The sequence below is a fragment of the Bufo bufo genome, chromosome 3 (assembly GCF_905171765.1).
Source record: "Bufo bufo chromosome 3, aBufBuf1.1, whole genome shotgun sequence".
NCBI classification, from domain to species: Eukaryota; Metazoa; Chordata; class Amphibia; order Anura; family Bufonidae; genus Bufo; species Bufo bufo.
This window is the reverse complement of record NC_053391.1, coordinates 184,522,180-184,535,619: the sequence shown is the minus strand read 5'-3', so window position 1 is coordinate 184,535,619 and position 13,440 is coordinate 184,522,180. Positions and strand designations below refer to the sequence as shown.

Sequence of the window (13,440 nt, the reverse complement as noted above, 5' to 3'; positions counted from 1 at the left end):
AAACTTTGTAAGCCACCTTTAACCCTTTCTACCCCGGGCCAGTTTTCACCTTTCTGCCCAGGCCATTTTTTGCAAATCCGACGTGTTACTTTATGTGATAATAACTTTGGAACACTTTTATTTATCCAAGCCCTTCTGAGATTGTTTTCTCGTGACACATTGTACTTCATGATAGTCAATATATTTCACCTTTATTTATGAAAAAATACCAAATTTACCCAAAATTTTCAAAATTTCTATTTCTCTGCTTTTAAAACAGAAAGTGATACAGGTACCTCATAAAATATTTATTACTTAACATTCCTCATATGTCTACTTTATGTTGGCATCATTTTGGAAATGTCATTTTTTTTTTCTTTTAGAACGTTAGAAGGCTTAGAAATTTAGAAGCAATTCTTAAAATTTTTAAGAAAATTTCCAAAACCCACTTTTTAAGGACCAGTTCAGTTCTGAAGTCACTTTGTGGGGCTTACATAGTGGAAACCCCCCATAAATGACCCTATTGTAGAAACTACACCCTTTAAGCTACTTAAAACTGATTTTACAAACTTTGTTATCCTCTTAGGTGTTCCACCAGAATTAAAGGACAATGGAGATGAAATTTCAAAATTTTACTTTTTTGGCAGATTTTCCATTTTTATCCATTTTTTTCTTTAACAGATTGAGGGTTAACAGCCAAACAAAACTCAATATTTATTACCCTGATTTTGCGGTTTACAGAAACACCCTATATGTGGTTGTAAACTGATGTAAGGGCACACGGTAGGGCGCATAAGAAAAGGAACGCCATATGGTTTTTGGAAGGCAGATTTGCTGGACTGGTTTTTATATGCTATGTCCCATTTTAACCCCCCCCCCCCCCCCCCCGATGCATCCTTACAGTAGAAACTCCCAAAAAGTGACCCAATTTTGGAAACTAGGGGATAAGGTGCCAATTTTATTGGTACTATTTTGGGGTGCATATGATTTTTAATTGCTCTATATTAAGTTTTTTGTGAGGCAAGGTAACAAAAAAATGGCTGTTTTGGCACCATTTTTATTTTTTACAACATTCATCTGACAGGGTAGATCATGTGCTATTTTTATAGAGCAGGTTGTTACGGACGCAATGATATAAAATATGTCTACTTTCTTTGTTTGTTTGTTTCAGTTTTACATGATAAAGCATTTAAAAAAATATATATATATTTTTGTGTCTCCATATATTTGAAAAAAAAAATATGATGTTTTAAAGTCTCATGTTCTGAGAGCTATAGTTTATTTGTTTTTGTTTTTGAGCGATTTTCTTATGTAGAGGCTCATTTTTCGCGGGATGAGGTGACGGTTTAATTGGTATCATTTTGTGGGACATATGCCTTTTTGATCACTTGGTGTTTTATTTGTATTTTTTTTATGTTGTTGATCCACCACGGTGGATCATGTGATATATTTATAGAGCCAGTCATAATGGACGTGGCGATACCAAATATGTTTTTTGTTTTTATTTTTTTTATTTTTTTTTACTTGAAACTTTATTTTTTATTAAAAACACCGTTTTTTTAAACTTTATTTCTGACTTTAACTTTTGTGGGTCTGATCCCCCCTGCAATGCATTACAATACATCTGTATTGTAATACATTGCCTGTTAGTGTATTACACTGAGTAATACACTAACAGGTTGCTTAGGAGACCCAGCCTGGGACTGGATCTCCTGGGCACCCGTAGAAGGCAGGTCCCGATGCCATGCAAGGCATTGGGCAGCCTTTGCATGGCATCAGGCTGCCTTCTCACCCATAGGGTACCTGTCACACTGTGGCATAGAAGGGGTTAATGAACTTTCACCGATGAAGGCGCATACAGCAGGGGTCTGGCTAACGGGAATAGCCAGTCCCCAGCAGATGATAGGGCAGACGCAGCTCCTCCACCGGCCCGATCAGCGAGCCGTAATAGTGCGGCGCTGGGCAGCAAGTCACGTTCCGCTGTGTCGTACTATTACGGCGCTGGTCGGGAAGGGGTTAAAGAGGTTGTCTTACTTCAGCAGGTGGCATTTATTAAATAGATTAAGTTAATATAAGGCACTTTCTTCTGTATTGTGATTGTCCATATTGCTTCCCTTGCTGGCTGGATTCGTTTTTCCATCACATTATACACTGCTTGTTTCCATGGTCACGACCACCCTGCAATCCATCAGTAGTGGTCGTGCTTGCACACTATAGGAAAAAGTGCCAGCCTCTCTGGTGGCCGGGACCGTGGGAGCTCACATAAGCTGGTGCTTTTTCTTAGAGCGTGCAAGCACGACCACCACTGATGGATTGCAGGGTGGTCGTAACCCCTGGATATGAGCAATGTATAATGTGATGGAAAAATTAATCCACCCAGCAAAGGAGGCAATATGGGGAATCACAATATAGTAGTAAGTGCCTTGTATTAACTTCTTTTACATAATAAATGCTATTTGCTGAAGTGAGACAACCCCTTCAAGGAAACAGTGAATGTAGCATAGATACCTTGTGAGAAAGTGGGTCAAATAATCATGAAGATTTAGTGTACTATAATGTCAGTTAATCTGCATCATCCAAAATATTACCATAGCAGAACTTTCTAAACTATATTTCTGAGGTACTTCAACCATTGCAAAAGTATTTTAGGGGGTCATTTATCAAACTGGTGTAAAGTAGAACTGGCTTAGTTGCCCATAGCAGCCAATCAGATTCCTCCTTTCATTTCCCAAATGAGCTGTCCAAAATGAAAGGTGGAAACTGATTGGTTGCTATGGGCAAATAAGCCAGTTCTATTCTACACCAGTTTGATAAATGACTCCCTCAGTTCTTTTAGATGTCCATTATTGACTTAGCTGACAGTCTTATATAAAGAGATAGAAATAGGTTTCACAAAATGAAATGGTCTTAGAGGGTCACTAAGCTTTCACAAAGCTTTTGATATGTCATAGAGGCATATCAAAAGTTTTGATTGGTGGGGGTCTGAATGTTGAGACCTACACATTTCCTAGAACAAGACAAGCACTCACTTATCGCGCTCTCTACTTGCTGCACAGGAGGGAATCAAAATGGCTGCATACACTTCTATTGAGTCCGTCTCCTGCAGTGAAGAGAAAGAACACGATATGCAAGCGGTCCTCTCTTCTCATTCTAATGATTTGTGGGGGTCTCAGCTCTTAGATCCCCCACTTAACAAAAGTTTTTGGAAAACTCAGTGACCTTTTCAATGAACACTAAGCAAAGCTTCATATTACAATTACAACTGAGAAGCAAATAAATATTATCCTTGCGTCTCAGGAGTTCAGCTATGCCCCCCTTCTCCTTACTGTCCTGTGTATGGCTGTATGATTACTGGCTGCAGCAGGACCCTCCCCCACTGCCCTGTCTTCAATAGGACATAATGATTATCAAGCCCCACCCCTTGACTAAGCCAAGTCCCCTTATCCATTCCCTTACTGAAGATAGCATACAATAGATAACAGCACAGCAGGATAATTAATTCTTGTGTTCTCTGCAGTATTCTTAGAAGACTGTTTGTCACAGAAACATGCAGAAAATTCTGCAAAATGACAAATAGTGGGAGTAGTTTATCTGCAGTTTACTTTTATCATTCGATGTCTAAGTTAAAAGTAACTGTATATACTGTAGAATAGACCGCAGTGGTGATCCAAGTTCAGTTCAGCAGAAGTGTGTATGTGTGTGGCTGCCTGACAGACACTTCTGGAAAGTGAAAGCTTCAATGCGGGAGACACCAGCCGGCCTTACTGCTCAATCTGTCGGTCATCCTAGCCATCTATATCGGTACTGCTCACCAGTTACCTATAATAGCAGTCCAATCTACACTGAGCTGATTGGTGTAGTTCTGAGAGGCATCCTCTTTGATAAAAACCATGGAAGCCCAAGGAGACCCTCATTCAGTTTAAGCTTGCTTTGGTTGGTGATAGTGGTGCTGGCCAAAAAAAAACTTTGAAAAAACTTAATTTGACTGGTGACATTGTATATGTAGCCACACTTCATGCTGAAGTCCACCCACTGGAGTTCCATACCAACACAAATTCTACAAAATTTAAAGTGTCGGGTACTGCTGGTCAGGAGAAGTTTGGTGGCCTTCATGATGATTACTACATTCAGGATTAATGTGCCATTATCATGTTTGATGTTACCTTTAAAGTCACATACAAGAATGTACCTAGCTGGCATAGAGATCTTGTACAAGTATGTGAAAATATCCCGATAGTCTTCTGTGGCAACAAAGTGTACAGTCGTGGCCAAAAGTTTTGAGAATGACATAAATATTGGAAATTGGAAAAGTTGCTGCTTAAGTTTTTATAATAGCAATTTGCATATACTCCAGAATGTTATGAAGAGTGATCAGATGAATTGCATAGTCCTTCTTTGCCATGAAAATTAACTTAATCCCAAAAAAACTTTCCACTGCATTTCATTGCTGTCATTAAAGGACCTGCTGAGATCATTTCAGTAATTGTCTTGTTAACTCAGGTGAGAATGTTGACGAGCACAAGGCTGGAGATCATTATGTTATGCTGATTGGGTTAAAATGGCAGACTTGACATGTTAAAAGGAGGGTGATGCTTGAAATCATTGTTCTTCCATTGTTAACCATGGTGACCTGCAAAGAAACGCAGCCATCATTGCGTTGCATAAAAATGGCTTCACAGGCAAGGATATTGTGGCTACTAAGATTGCACCTCAATCAACAATTTATAGGATCATCAAGAACTTCAAGGAAAGAGGTTCAATTCTTGTTAAGAAGGCTTCAGGGTGTCCAAGAAAGTCTAGCAAGCGCCAGGATCGTCTCCTAAAGAGGATTCAACTGTGGGATCGGAGTGCCACCAGTGCAGAGCTTGCTCAGGAATGGCAGCAGGCAGGTGTGAGCGCATCTGCACGCACAGTGAGGCAAAGAATTTTGGAAGATGGCCTGGTGTCAAGAAGGGCAGCAAAGAAGTCACTTATCTCCAAAAAAAACATCAGGGACAGATTGATCTTCTGCAGAAAGTATGGTGAATGGACTGCTGAGGACTGTGTCAAAGTCATATTCTCCGATGAAGCCTCTTTCCGATTGTTTGGGGCATCTGGAAAAAGGCTTGTCTAGAGAAGAAAAGGTGAGCGCTACCATCAGTCCTGTGTCATGCCAACAGTAAAGCATCCTGAGACCATTCATGTGTGGGGTTGCTTCTCATCCAAGGGAGTGGGCTCACTCACAATTTTGCCCAAAAACACAGCCATGAATAAAGAATGGTACCAAAACACCCTCCAACAGAAACTTCTTCCAACAATCCAACAACAGTTTGGTGAAGAACAATGTATTTTCCAGCACGATGGAGCACCGTGCCATAAGGCTCGGGGACCAAAACGTTGACATTTTGGGTCCATGGCCTGGAAACTCCCCAGATCTTAATCCCATTGAGAACTTGTGGTCAATCCTCAAGAGGCGGGTGGACAAACAAAAACCCACTAATTCTGACAAACTCCAAGAAGTGATTATGAAAGAATGGGTTGCTATCAGTCAGGAATTGGCCCAGAAGTTGATTGAGAGCATGCCCAGTCGAATTGCAGAGGTCCTGAAAAAGAAGGGCCAACACTGCAAATACTGACTCTTTGCATAAATGTCATGTAATTGTCGATAAAAGCCTTTGAAACGTATGAAGTGCGTGTAATTATATTTCACTACATCACTGAAACAAAGATCTAAAAGCAGTTTAGCAGCAAACTTTGTGAAAACTAATATTTGTGTCATTCTCAAAACTTTTGGCCACGACTGTACATTAAGGACTAAATCATTAAAGCAAAGCCCATTGTGTTCCATAGAAAGAAGAATCTTCATTACTACGATATCTCTGCAAAGAATATACTACAAATACACTGCAAAGAACTACACGTACAATTTTGAAAGACCATTCTTTCAGCTTGCCAGAAAACTGATAGGTGATACTAATCTTGAAATTGTAGCCATGTCTGCTCTTGCACCAACGGAGGTGGTTATGGATCCTACACTTGCAGGTGAAGGTGATGATCTGTGAGGTCAATGCAGTAAGAGCCCAGAGTCAGAAGTTTAATTTAATAGGCAACTGTCCTGTGATATCAGCGGTGCCATATGATTGCCACTTTGTTGTCTAGCTGAGCAGAACATATGCTTAATCTTTTTGGGATGCTGGAGGAGATGGGCTTCAGAGTGAATGTGCTGTAGAGAGAGAAGGGAGGGATCGTCACGCCAGTGTTGAGGAGGAAACAAAAGAGAGCTCCTCACTTGGGATTGTTGTGTTGGGTGCGCAACGACCAAAAAAGCCTGTAGTTAGAAACCATTTGGTGCTTGTCTGCCCACTGGAGCTGGAGGTCTGGAGATACACTGGGGAGGATGCTAAAAGAAAATGGGGGATCTCGCCGGCGCTGCAAAAAGGAGGTCACAGAGGTTGCTGGTTTGAAGGGTAAACTGTTTTATTGGTATTCCAGGTCACCTCAACTGAGGAAGGGATTGGTCTGACCCCAAAACGCATTGTGGAGTACCAATAAAACTGTTTATCCTTCAAACCAGCAACCTCCGTGACCTCCTTTTTGCAGCGCCGGGGAGGACCACCCTTTTCTTTCAGCATCCTCCAAAGTGTATCTCCCCCGTTTACCTTCAGAAACTAAACAAACCCTTCATATTTTGGACCTGCTTATTTAGCTGTTTAGGATTGCAAATATTCCCTAAAAGTTTCAATATTAAGACTGCTACAGTCACATCGCACAATATTCAGTAATGGGTCTTGTATGATACTGTCCCTCTCATACCTTTTTGTTTAGATCACAATAAAGTTGTATTTAAAAAAAAGTGTGGGTGATGGGGCAGGGTCTATGTCTTTTGACCAAAATATGCATTTTACTATGTTTTTGCATGAGTCATGTGTAGTACATCTCTCCACAAAATCGCTTTGCATGGCCTGCCCATGCTTTCAAGCTTCATAGCAAGCATCTAAATCTTTTACAATCCCTTGGAGAAACGGAAATGTTATATTTCCCACATCACTATAAAGGGCACAGAGCTAGGATTGTTTATGCAAGTTAATGATGTGCAAATTATCTGTGATCTTCAACTTTTCGACCAATTAAGGAATGAACTGAATTTCCAAGGTTATTTTCGTATAATCATATGTGTTGAGCAATTTAAATGGCCTAAAATTTGTGAGAAAGTAAGAAATTGAATGCTGCTTGTTTGCAGACAAGCTGAGTGTATGCTTATTTGCAAATATATAATAAACCACAGTTAGGCCACATAATTTTTTTTCTTTTGAGTTTGTCTGTCCTCCCTGTGTTTCTGAGGCTGGTTTCCTATATCCCAAAACTGTTATATTAATATAGGTTCATTGTGGCAAATGTACTAATACCCCAGAGGGCCTACTGCAAAGAGTTCATTACCATTGACAAAGTTTCTGCAATGTTTCTTGAGATAAATGTAATCTGTCATGTACATGCACTTAATGTCATTTTATGGACAACACATGGTTAACAACTTGGCAAATTGACTAGGCTGTCAGAGGATGGACTAGGTCCACCACCGGACTAGTTAGTGTTGAGGGAATCTAGTCTGAGCAATGCAAGAGAGAAGATGTGTGTGTTACAGCTCCTGCACAGTTAGGCCCAAGTTCAGAGAATCCTAATCTCTGACCCTACAATTTCTATGGAAGTAAACCTACTATTAAACTAATAAAGAGAGAAAGAGGGATCAGATAGCTAAGATCTAGAATTCACAAGGCAGTGCAAGCTTCAGACAGCAAGGTATTGTGCTAATTTAAGGCAGAAAGGCTTTGCTGCTGTGGAAGGGAATGTTACTAACACATCCTACCACACTTTAAGGGTCCATTCACACGTCTGTAGTTTCTTTCCTGATCTGTTCCGTTTTTTGCGGAACAGATCTGGACCAGATCTGGACCCATTCATTTTCAATGGGTCCTGAAAAAAATCGGACAGTTCAATGTCTGATTTTTTTTCAGGACCCATTGAAAATGAATGGGTCCAGATCTGGTCCAGATCTGTTCCGCAAAAAACGGAACAGATCAGGAAAGAAACAACGGACATGTGAATGGACCCTTAAAGTGTGGTAGGATGTGTTAGTAACATTCCCTTCCACAGCAGCAAAGCCTTTCTGCCTTAAATTAGCACTATACCTTGCTGTCTGAAGCTTGCACTGCCTTGTGAATTCTAGATCTTAGCTATCTGATCCCTCTTTCTCTCTTTATTAGTTTAATAGTAGGTTTACTTCCACAACGGACGTGTGAATGGACCCTAAGGCAGATTGGCCACCTGTTTCTAAATGTCAGCACCCCTCAGTCCAGGAACTGCAGAAGGACTTAATAAACCTGTGCATGCCTGTGATTCTGCCGAGGGACTGCAAAGTCTTTAGACATAAAGAACAGTACTATAACCACCATAATTGCTGCTGCCATTGATAGAATACTACACTGTGATGTAGTGTGGAACTATGCCTTTTGCTGGTATTTGTACTGCTACCATTATCATACACTTTGTAAAGAGAGATTTATGACAAACAACAGGCCTTGTCTCCATTATCCATCTGTCTTGTCTTGCACCCAGCAAGTCATCCAACATTAAGGGCACCCCAATCAACATCAGGCAGCAGCCCCAATACCAGGGTGTGCTATGAGTGAAGAAAGGGTGGGCCCTTCAGTCACTGCATGGAACTCGGGAGGGCAAGAGTGGGGATCGCCACTGTGATCTATGAGTACTACAACCACCCTCAGGGCTACAACTACCACTCCCATCCTCCACTCCTCTCCGGCTGCTGCACTAGTACTGTCTAAGATTTAGACAATGCAAACTTAGATACACAGTCTAAAGATGTGCCAGATGTGTCACAGTAGCTGATGCTGAATGATAAATCTGTATCTTTAGACTGTCTAGTCTTTATACTATTGCATCGCATCTTAAGCCGTCGCTCTTAATACTCTTTTCATACTAAGCCACACCCCTTTACCACGCTCCTTGTCGAGCATAGTATAAAAATTGTCTAAGACACCTAAGGGGTTTGGTCCATCTCAGAGATTGATGGCATATCCTAGTTAGTAAATATCTCAAACACATCTATCCACGTTAAGGATGAGTGAACGTTGCCATTTTCAAGACGGCAGACAAACCGGAATCTTTCTGGGTTAGGCTACTTTCACACTCGCGTTTGGTGCGGATCCGTCATGGATCTGCACAAATGCTTCCATTCAGATAATACAACCACATGCTCACAACGGATTTGTTTGTATTTATCTTTAACATAGCCAAAACGGATCCACCTTGAACACCATTGAAAGTCAATGGGGGACGGATCAGTTTTCTATTGTGCCATATTGTGTCAGTGAAAACGGATCCTCCCTATTGACTTACATTGTGTGTCAGGACCAGGGCTGGTGTCATAACCCAGCAAACCCGGGGCCCAATGCTCCTGGGGGGGCCCACTGAGCTGCTATTAGTACTTCCATCAATACAGATGGAAGCTATCATTGATGTCATTTCACTTACGCAGTACCCCTTTGGTGGGCCCTCTGAGTCACATGACGCCGGCTGCTGCAGAGACTCAGACACGCCCCTTCTACACAGGACATGCTGCCTGGGGAGAGAGACTGGCAGGGCTGGAGCAGAAGTGTGAACACAAGTTGTCAGTGAGTCTGCACTGTGAAGGGCTGGAGCACAAGTGTGAACAAAGGTTGTCAGTGAGTCTGCACTGTGACTGTAGTCTGCACTGTGACTGTCTCTTCTCTGTGGGACAGGAGGGGGGGGGACTCTTCGATCTGCTGCTGGATGCTGCTTCATTCTATTGAGTTGTTTTACTGTTTCATTAAGCAGTTTGCCTCCATGATGCCTGCCCCCACCCATATCCTGTCCTATCTCATCCTCATGGAGCCCCTGCTGTATCCAGAGCTCCTGTTCCACCCTCCTATTGCTGCCCTGCACAGACCTCCTGCCACTACTTGTTGTATGAATCCCCCTCAAAGCCCCTTCCACCTACTTGCTGTGTCCACCCCTCCTGTCCATCCAGGGCCATGTCTCACTCCCCTGCATCTCATTATGGTGGCATCTGAACCACATTCACCATAAGGACCTTCTAACGTCACAGGGTCATGTGACTGTGCCCCCCACCCAGTACTGTGCCCCTCACCCCGTACTGTGCCCCTTTATACACTGCATTGTGCCCTCTTACCACACCCTGTACAGTTTCCCTAGTCATTCCCAGTACTGTGCCCTCTTATACCCTTTTATCCGTTCACTGTATGGTGGTTTTATCACTGTATGGCGGTGGTATCCAATAACTGGATGGCCATAACTGTATTCCCTTCCCTGCCCACACCACTTTTTTTAGACCTGGCATGAGCGGGAAAAGATACAGATTGCGGTGCTAAGGACCTTTGCGCCACATCTGTGTCAGAAATACGCCTAACATAGACGTATTTCTATATAATAAATGACCCACTAATTGTATTATTATTCGGGGGTAGAGCTAATATCTTTATATTATATAGATTCTAGTGTATTATACTGTGCCCAGTATTTTCCAAATGATAAATGATCCTTGGAAAGCACAGTGCTCACCCCTGACCACCAGGACCAGGTTGTGCGCTCTGTCAGTGCATGGTGGGCTCCCCTTTCCGCCACGCTGCTCTGCTGTGTACTGGTGCTTATTCTGACACTAGGGATGGGTTCACATCCCATTTGTGCCATCCATTTAATGCATACCAAAAATGTATGCGTTAACAGATGCCTCAGACTGATGCCGTACAGTGGCATCCGTTCACCATACAGTTCCATTGTAAAAAAAACATATACGTTAATGTATGCATTTTTTACTGGACTCTGCAGGATACAAAAATGTGGAGTGCTGCACATTTGTATACATCAAACCGATAGGAAAATCGTGATGTGAACCCACTGGGGGGGCATACTAAAATTTGCTGTGGAGCCCAGTCAGTTCTAGCTACATCACTGCACATCTCCTTCTCTCCTCCAGGCCCGGCCCAGTCGTGACGTCATGACGTGTGTCTCACTCACTGCTGCAGCGGGCCAGAGGAGAGAAGGAGCGCAGGGAGCTGCGGTTAGTGAATGACAGGACCACCGGCTCCCCTGCGCTCCAGCAATGATAGGTATGTGAGGGGGCCACTGGGGGGTCATTGCACTGTGAGGGCCTCTTACACAATATAATGACCCCCAGTGCCCCCCATTTAGTATAATGGTCCCCATTGACCCTCCATTTAGTATAATGACCCCCATGGCCCCCATTCAATATAATGACCCCCAGTGACCACCATACAGTATAATGACCCCCATTGCCCCCTCCATACAATATTCCCCCAGTGTGGGGGCTACTTGGGGTCATTATTTTGAATGGGGGCAACTGGGGGCTATTATTCTGAATGGAGGGCTGCTGTGGGGTAATTATACTGTGTGTGGGGCCACTGGGGGTCATTATACAGTGTAGGGGGGCATTGGGGGGTCATTATACTGTGTGAAGGGCCACTAGTGGTCATTATACTGTATAGGGGCCACTGGGGGTCATTATACCGTGTGGGAGCCACAGAGGGACATGTAAATGTAAAAAAATGCCTCAAGGGGGCCCACTGGGATTTATCGCCCAAGGGCCCACATGAACCTGGAGCCGACTCTGGTCAGGACGGATCCAGTTGCCTCCGCATCATCAGGCGGACACCAAAATGCTGCAAGCAGAATTTTGGTGTCCGCCTCCAGAGCGGAATGGAGGCAAACTGATGCATTCTGAACAGATCCTTATCCATTCAGAATGCATTAGGGCAAAACTGATCTGTTTTGGACCGCTTGTGAGAGCCCTGAACGGATCTCACAAACGTAAACCAAAACGCCATTGTGAAAGTAGCCTTGGTTTCAGATAAAACTACTAAAACGGTGTGTAGCGCCATTCAACTGCATATGTGTGTGGGAAAAAAGCACTATAGAGAAGGAAGAAGGGTTTTCACATAACCCTTAAAGAAAGTGGAGGGGAGGTCTTTCCCTAATTGGCTCTTAGGCTGCGAGACAGCCTAGATGAGCCAATGAGTGCTGAAGCAGGTAGGGAGGTGCACTAGCAGAACGAGCAGAATGACATTCTGTGCTGGGCTGTGAAAGAGTGTGATTTGGTCTTACAATGTCTGCCAGGAAAACGATCTTAGGGAGTTAAGGGCTAGTGAAAAATCAATCAGGGACAGTCAGAAATTAGTCAATCAAGCTTATTGACAGGGGACGTGAAGGGAAAGTCTGGGATTCTAAAGAAAAATTGTGTGTGTTGTGTACAATAGAGAGAAGCAGTCCAGCTGACAGACAGGGAGACAGGACCTGTGGCTATGCCTGCTATCAGAAGTGCAGGTACACCTCAAAAGCAACTACCTGCAAGCAAATACTTTTGTTTCCCCATTTTCACAGAAATCCCTTTTTTTGTGGGGTTGAAAACATAATTAAGCAGTATATACTGTATTACATGCTGTGTATATATATATATATATATATATATATATATATATAAAAGAAAATAATGGCGGCACTGGAAAAACACAAGGAGGGTGCTAGGTCCAGGGATGTAGCAGCTTACCCCGTCTGATAGAGATGAAAAAACGGACAGCACTCCAAGTAAAAGCTAGTGGTGTTTATTCACCCATGTGGATGGCAACGTTTCAGCTCATACAAGAGCCTTTTTCAAGCAATGAACACAGTGTAAAGTGGGGTATATATAGTCCAACCCCTATGACATCACAATATAGTCAATTAACAAACATATACAATAAAGTGCAAATAGTGCATATATAAAAAATCGGAATGTAAGTATAGCAGTGTCATATGCAAAAATAAATCACTGATGTGTACAAAATACATTGTAAAGTAAATGCATTATAGCATAAAAGTGCATTATAGCATAGAAGTATATTAATCAATCAATAAATACCAGGTGCACAAATGGTGGGAGGGACAAGAAGAAATGATGCTGCCAAAGGGAGGGGGGAGCGATGACATACCCGGTGCCATTATCCGTGCCACACATGTCGAATACCGCCACGTCCGTCGTTCAGATGGATACAGTGCGTAGGCGCCAAGTCGCATAAAGAACATGATGTGGCTTCCTCAGAGCCGGAGCATGCGCACAAGTCTGGAAACGCTTTGTCGGCCATCTTGAATTAGGTACAGAAACTTTCAAATGGAAAAAAGCGCAAACACTAAACCGCATCAACGATGCGATATAGTGTAATGTCCTCACATATGATAGCGAGAGTATGCGCAAGATGACAACGAAAAAAACACTTAGTCAACCATCATGAAAAAGAAAAAGAATAAAAGATAAATAATACCAACTTTTGTGCGTGCGCATAGCCTAGTAATAGACAGGACAGCGCAAAACGGAAATAGTGCCGTGTACCTAATTGTATACCCATAAGGGACAGAGGAGAGAATGCAGCTAGG

General features: G+C 42.7%; 1 protein-coding gene across 1 annotated transcript in view; it reads left to right on the top strand.

Annotated features, from left to right (window-relative positions):
* LOC120993690 (GTP-binding nuclear protein Ran, testis-specific isoform-like) overlaps positions 1-6,020 on the top strand; it is a 53,063-nt gene extending 47,043 nt beyond the window's left edge. The window contains 4 exon segments of the mRNA XM_040422167.1: positions 3,877-4,235; positions 4,708-4,733; positions 5,787-5,875; positions 5,877-6,020. Of these exon segments, the coding sequence (XP_040278101.1) occupies positions 3,877-4,235; positions 4,708-4,733; positions 5,787-5,875; positions 5,877-6,020 (618 nt within the window).
* The last annotated feature ends 7,420 nt before the right edge of the window (positions 6,021-13,440 follow it).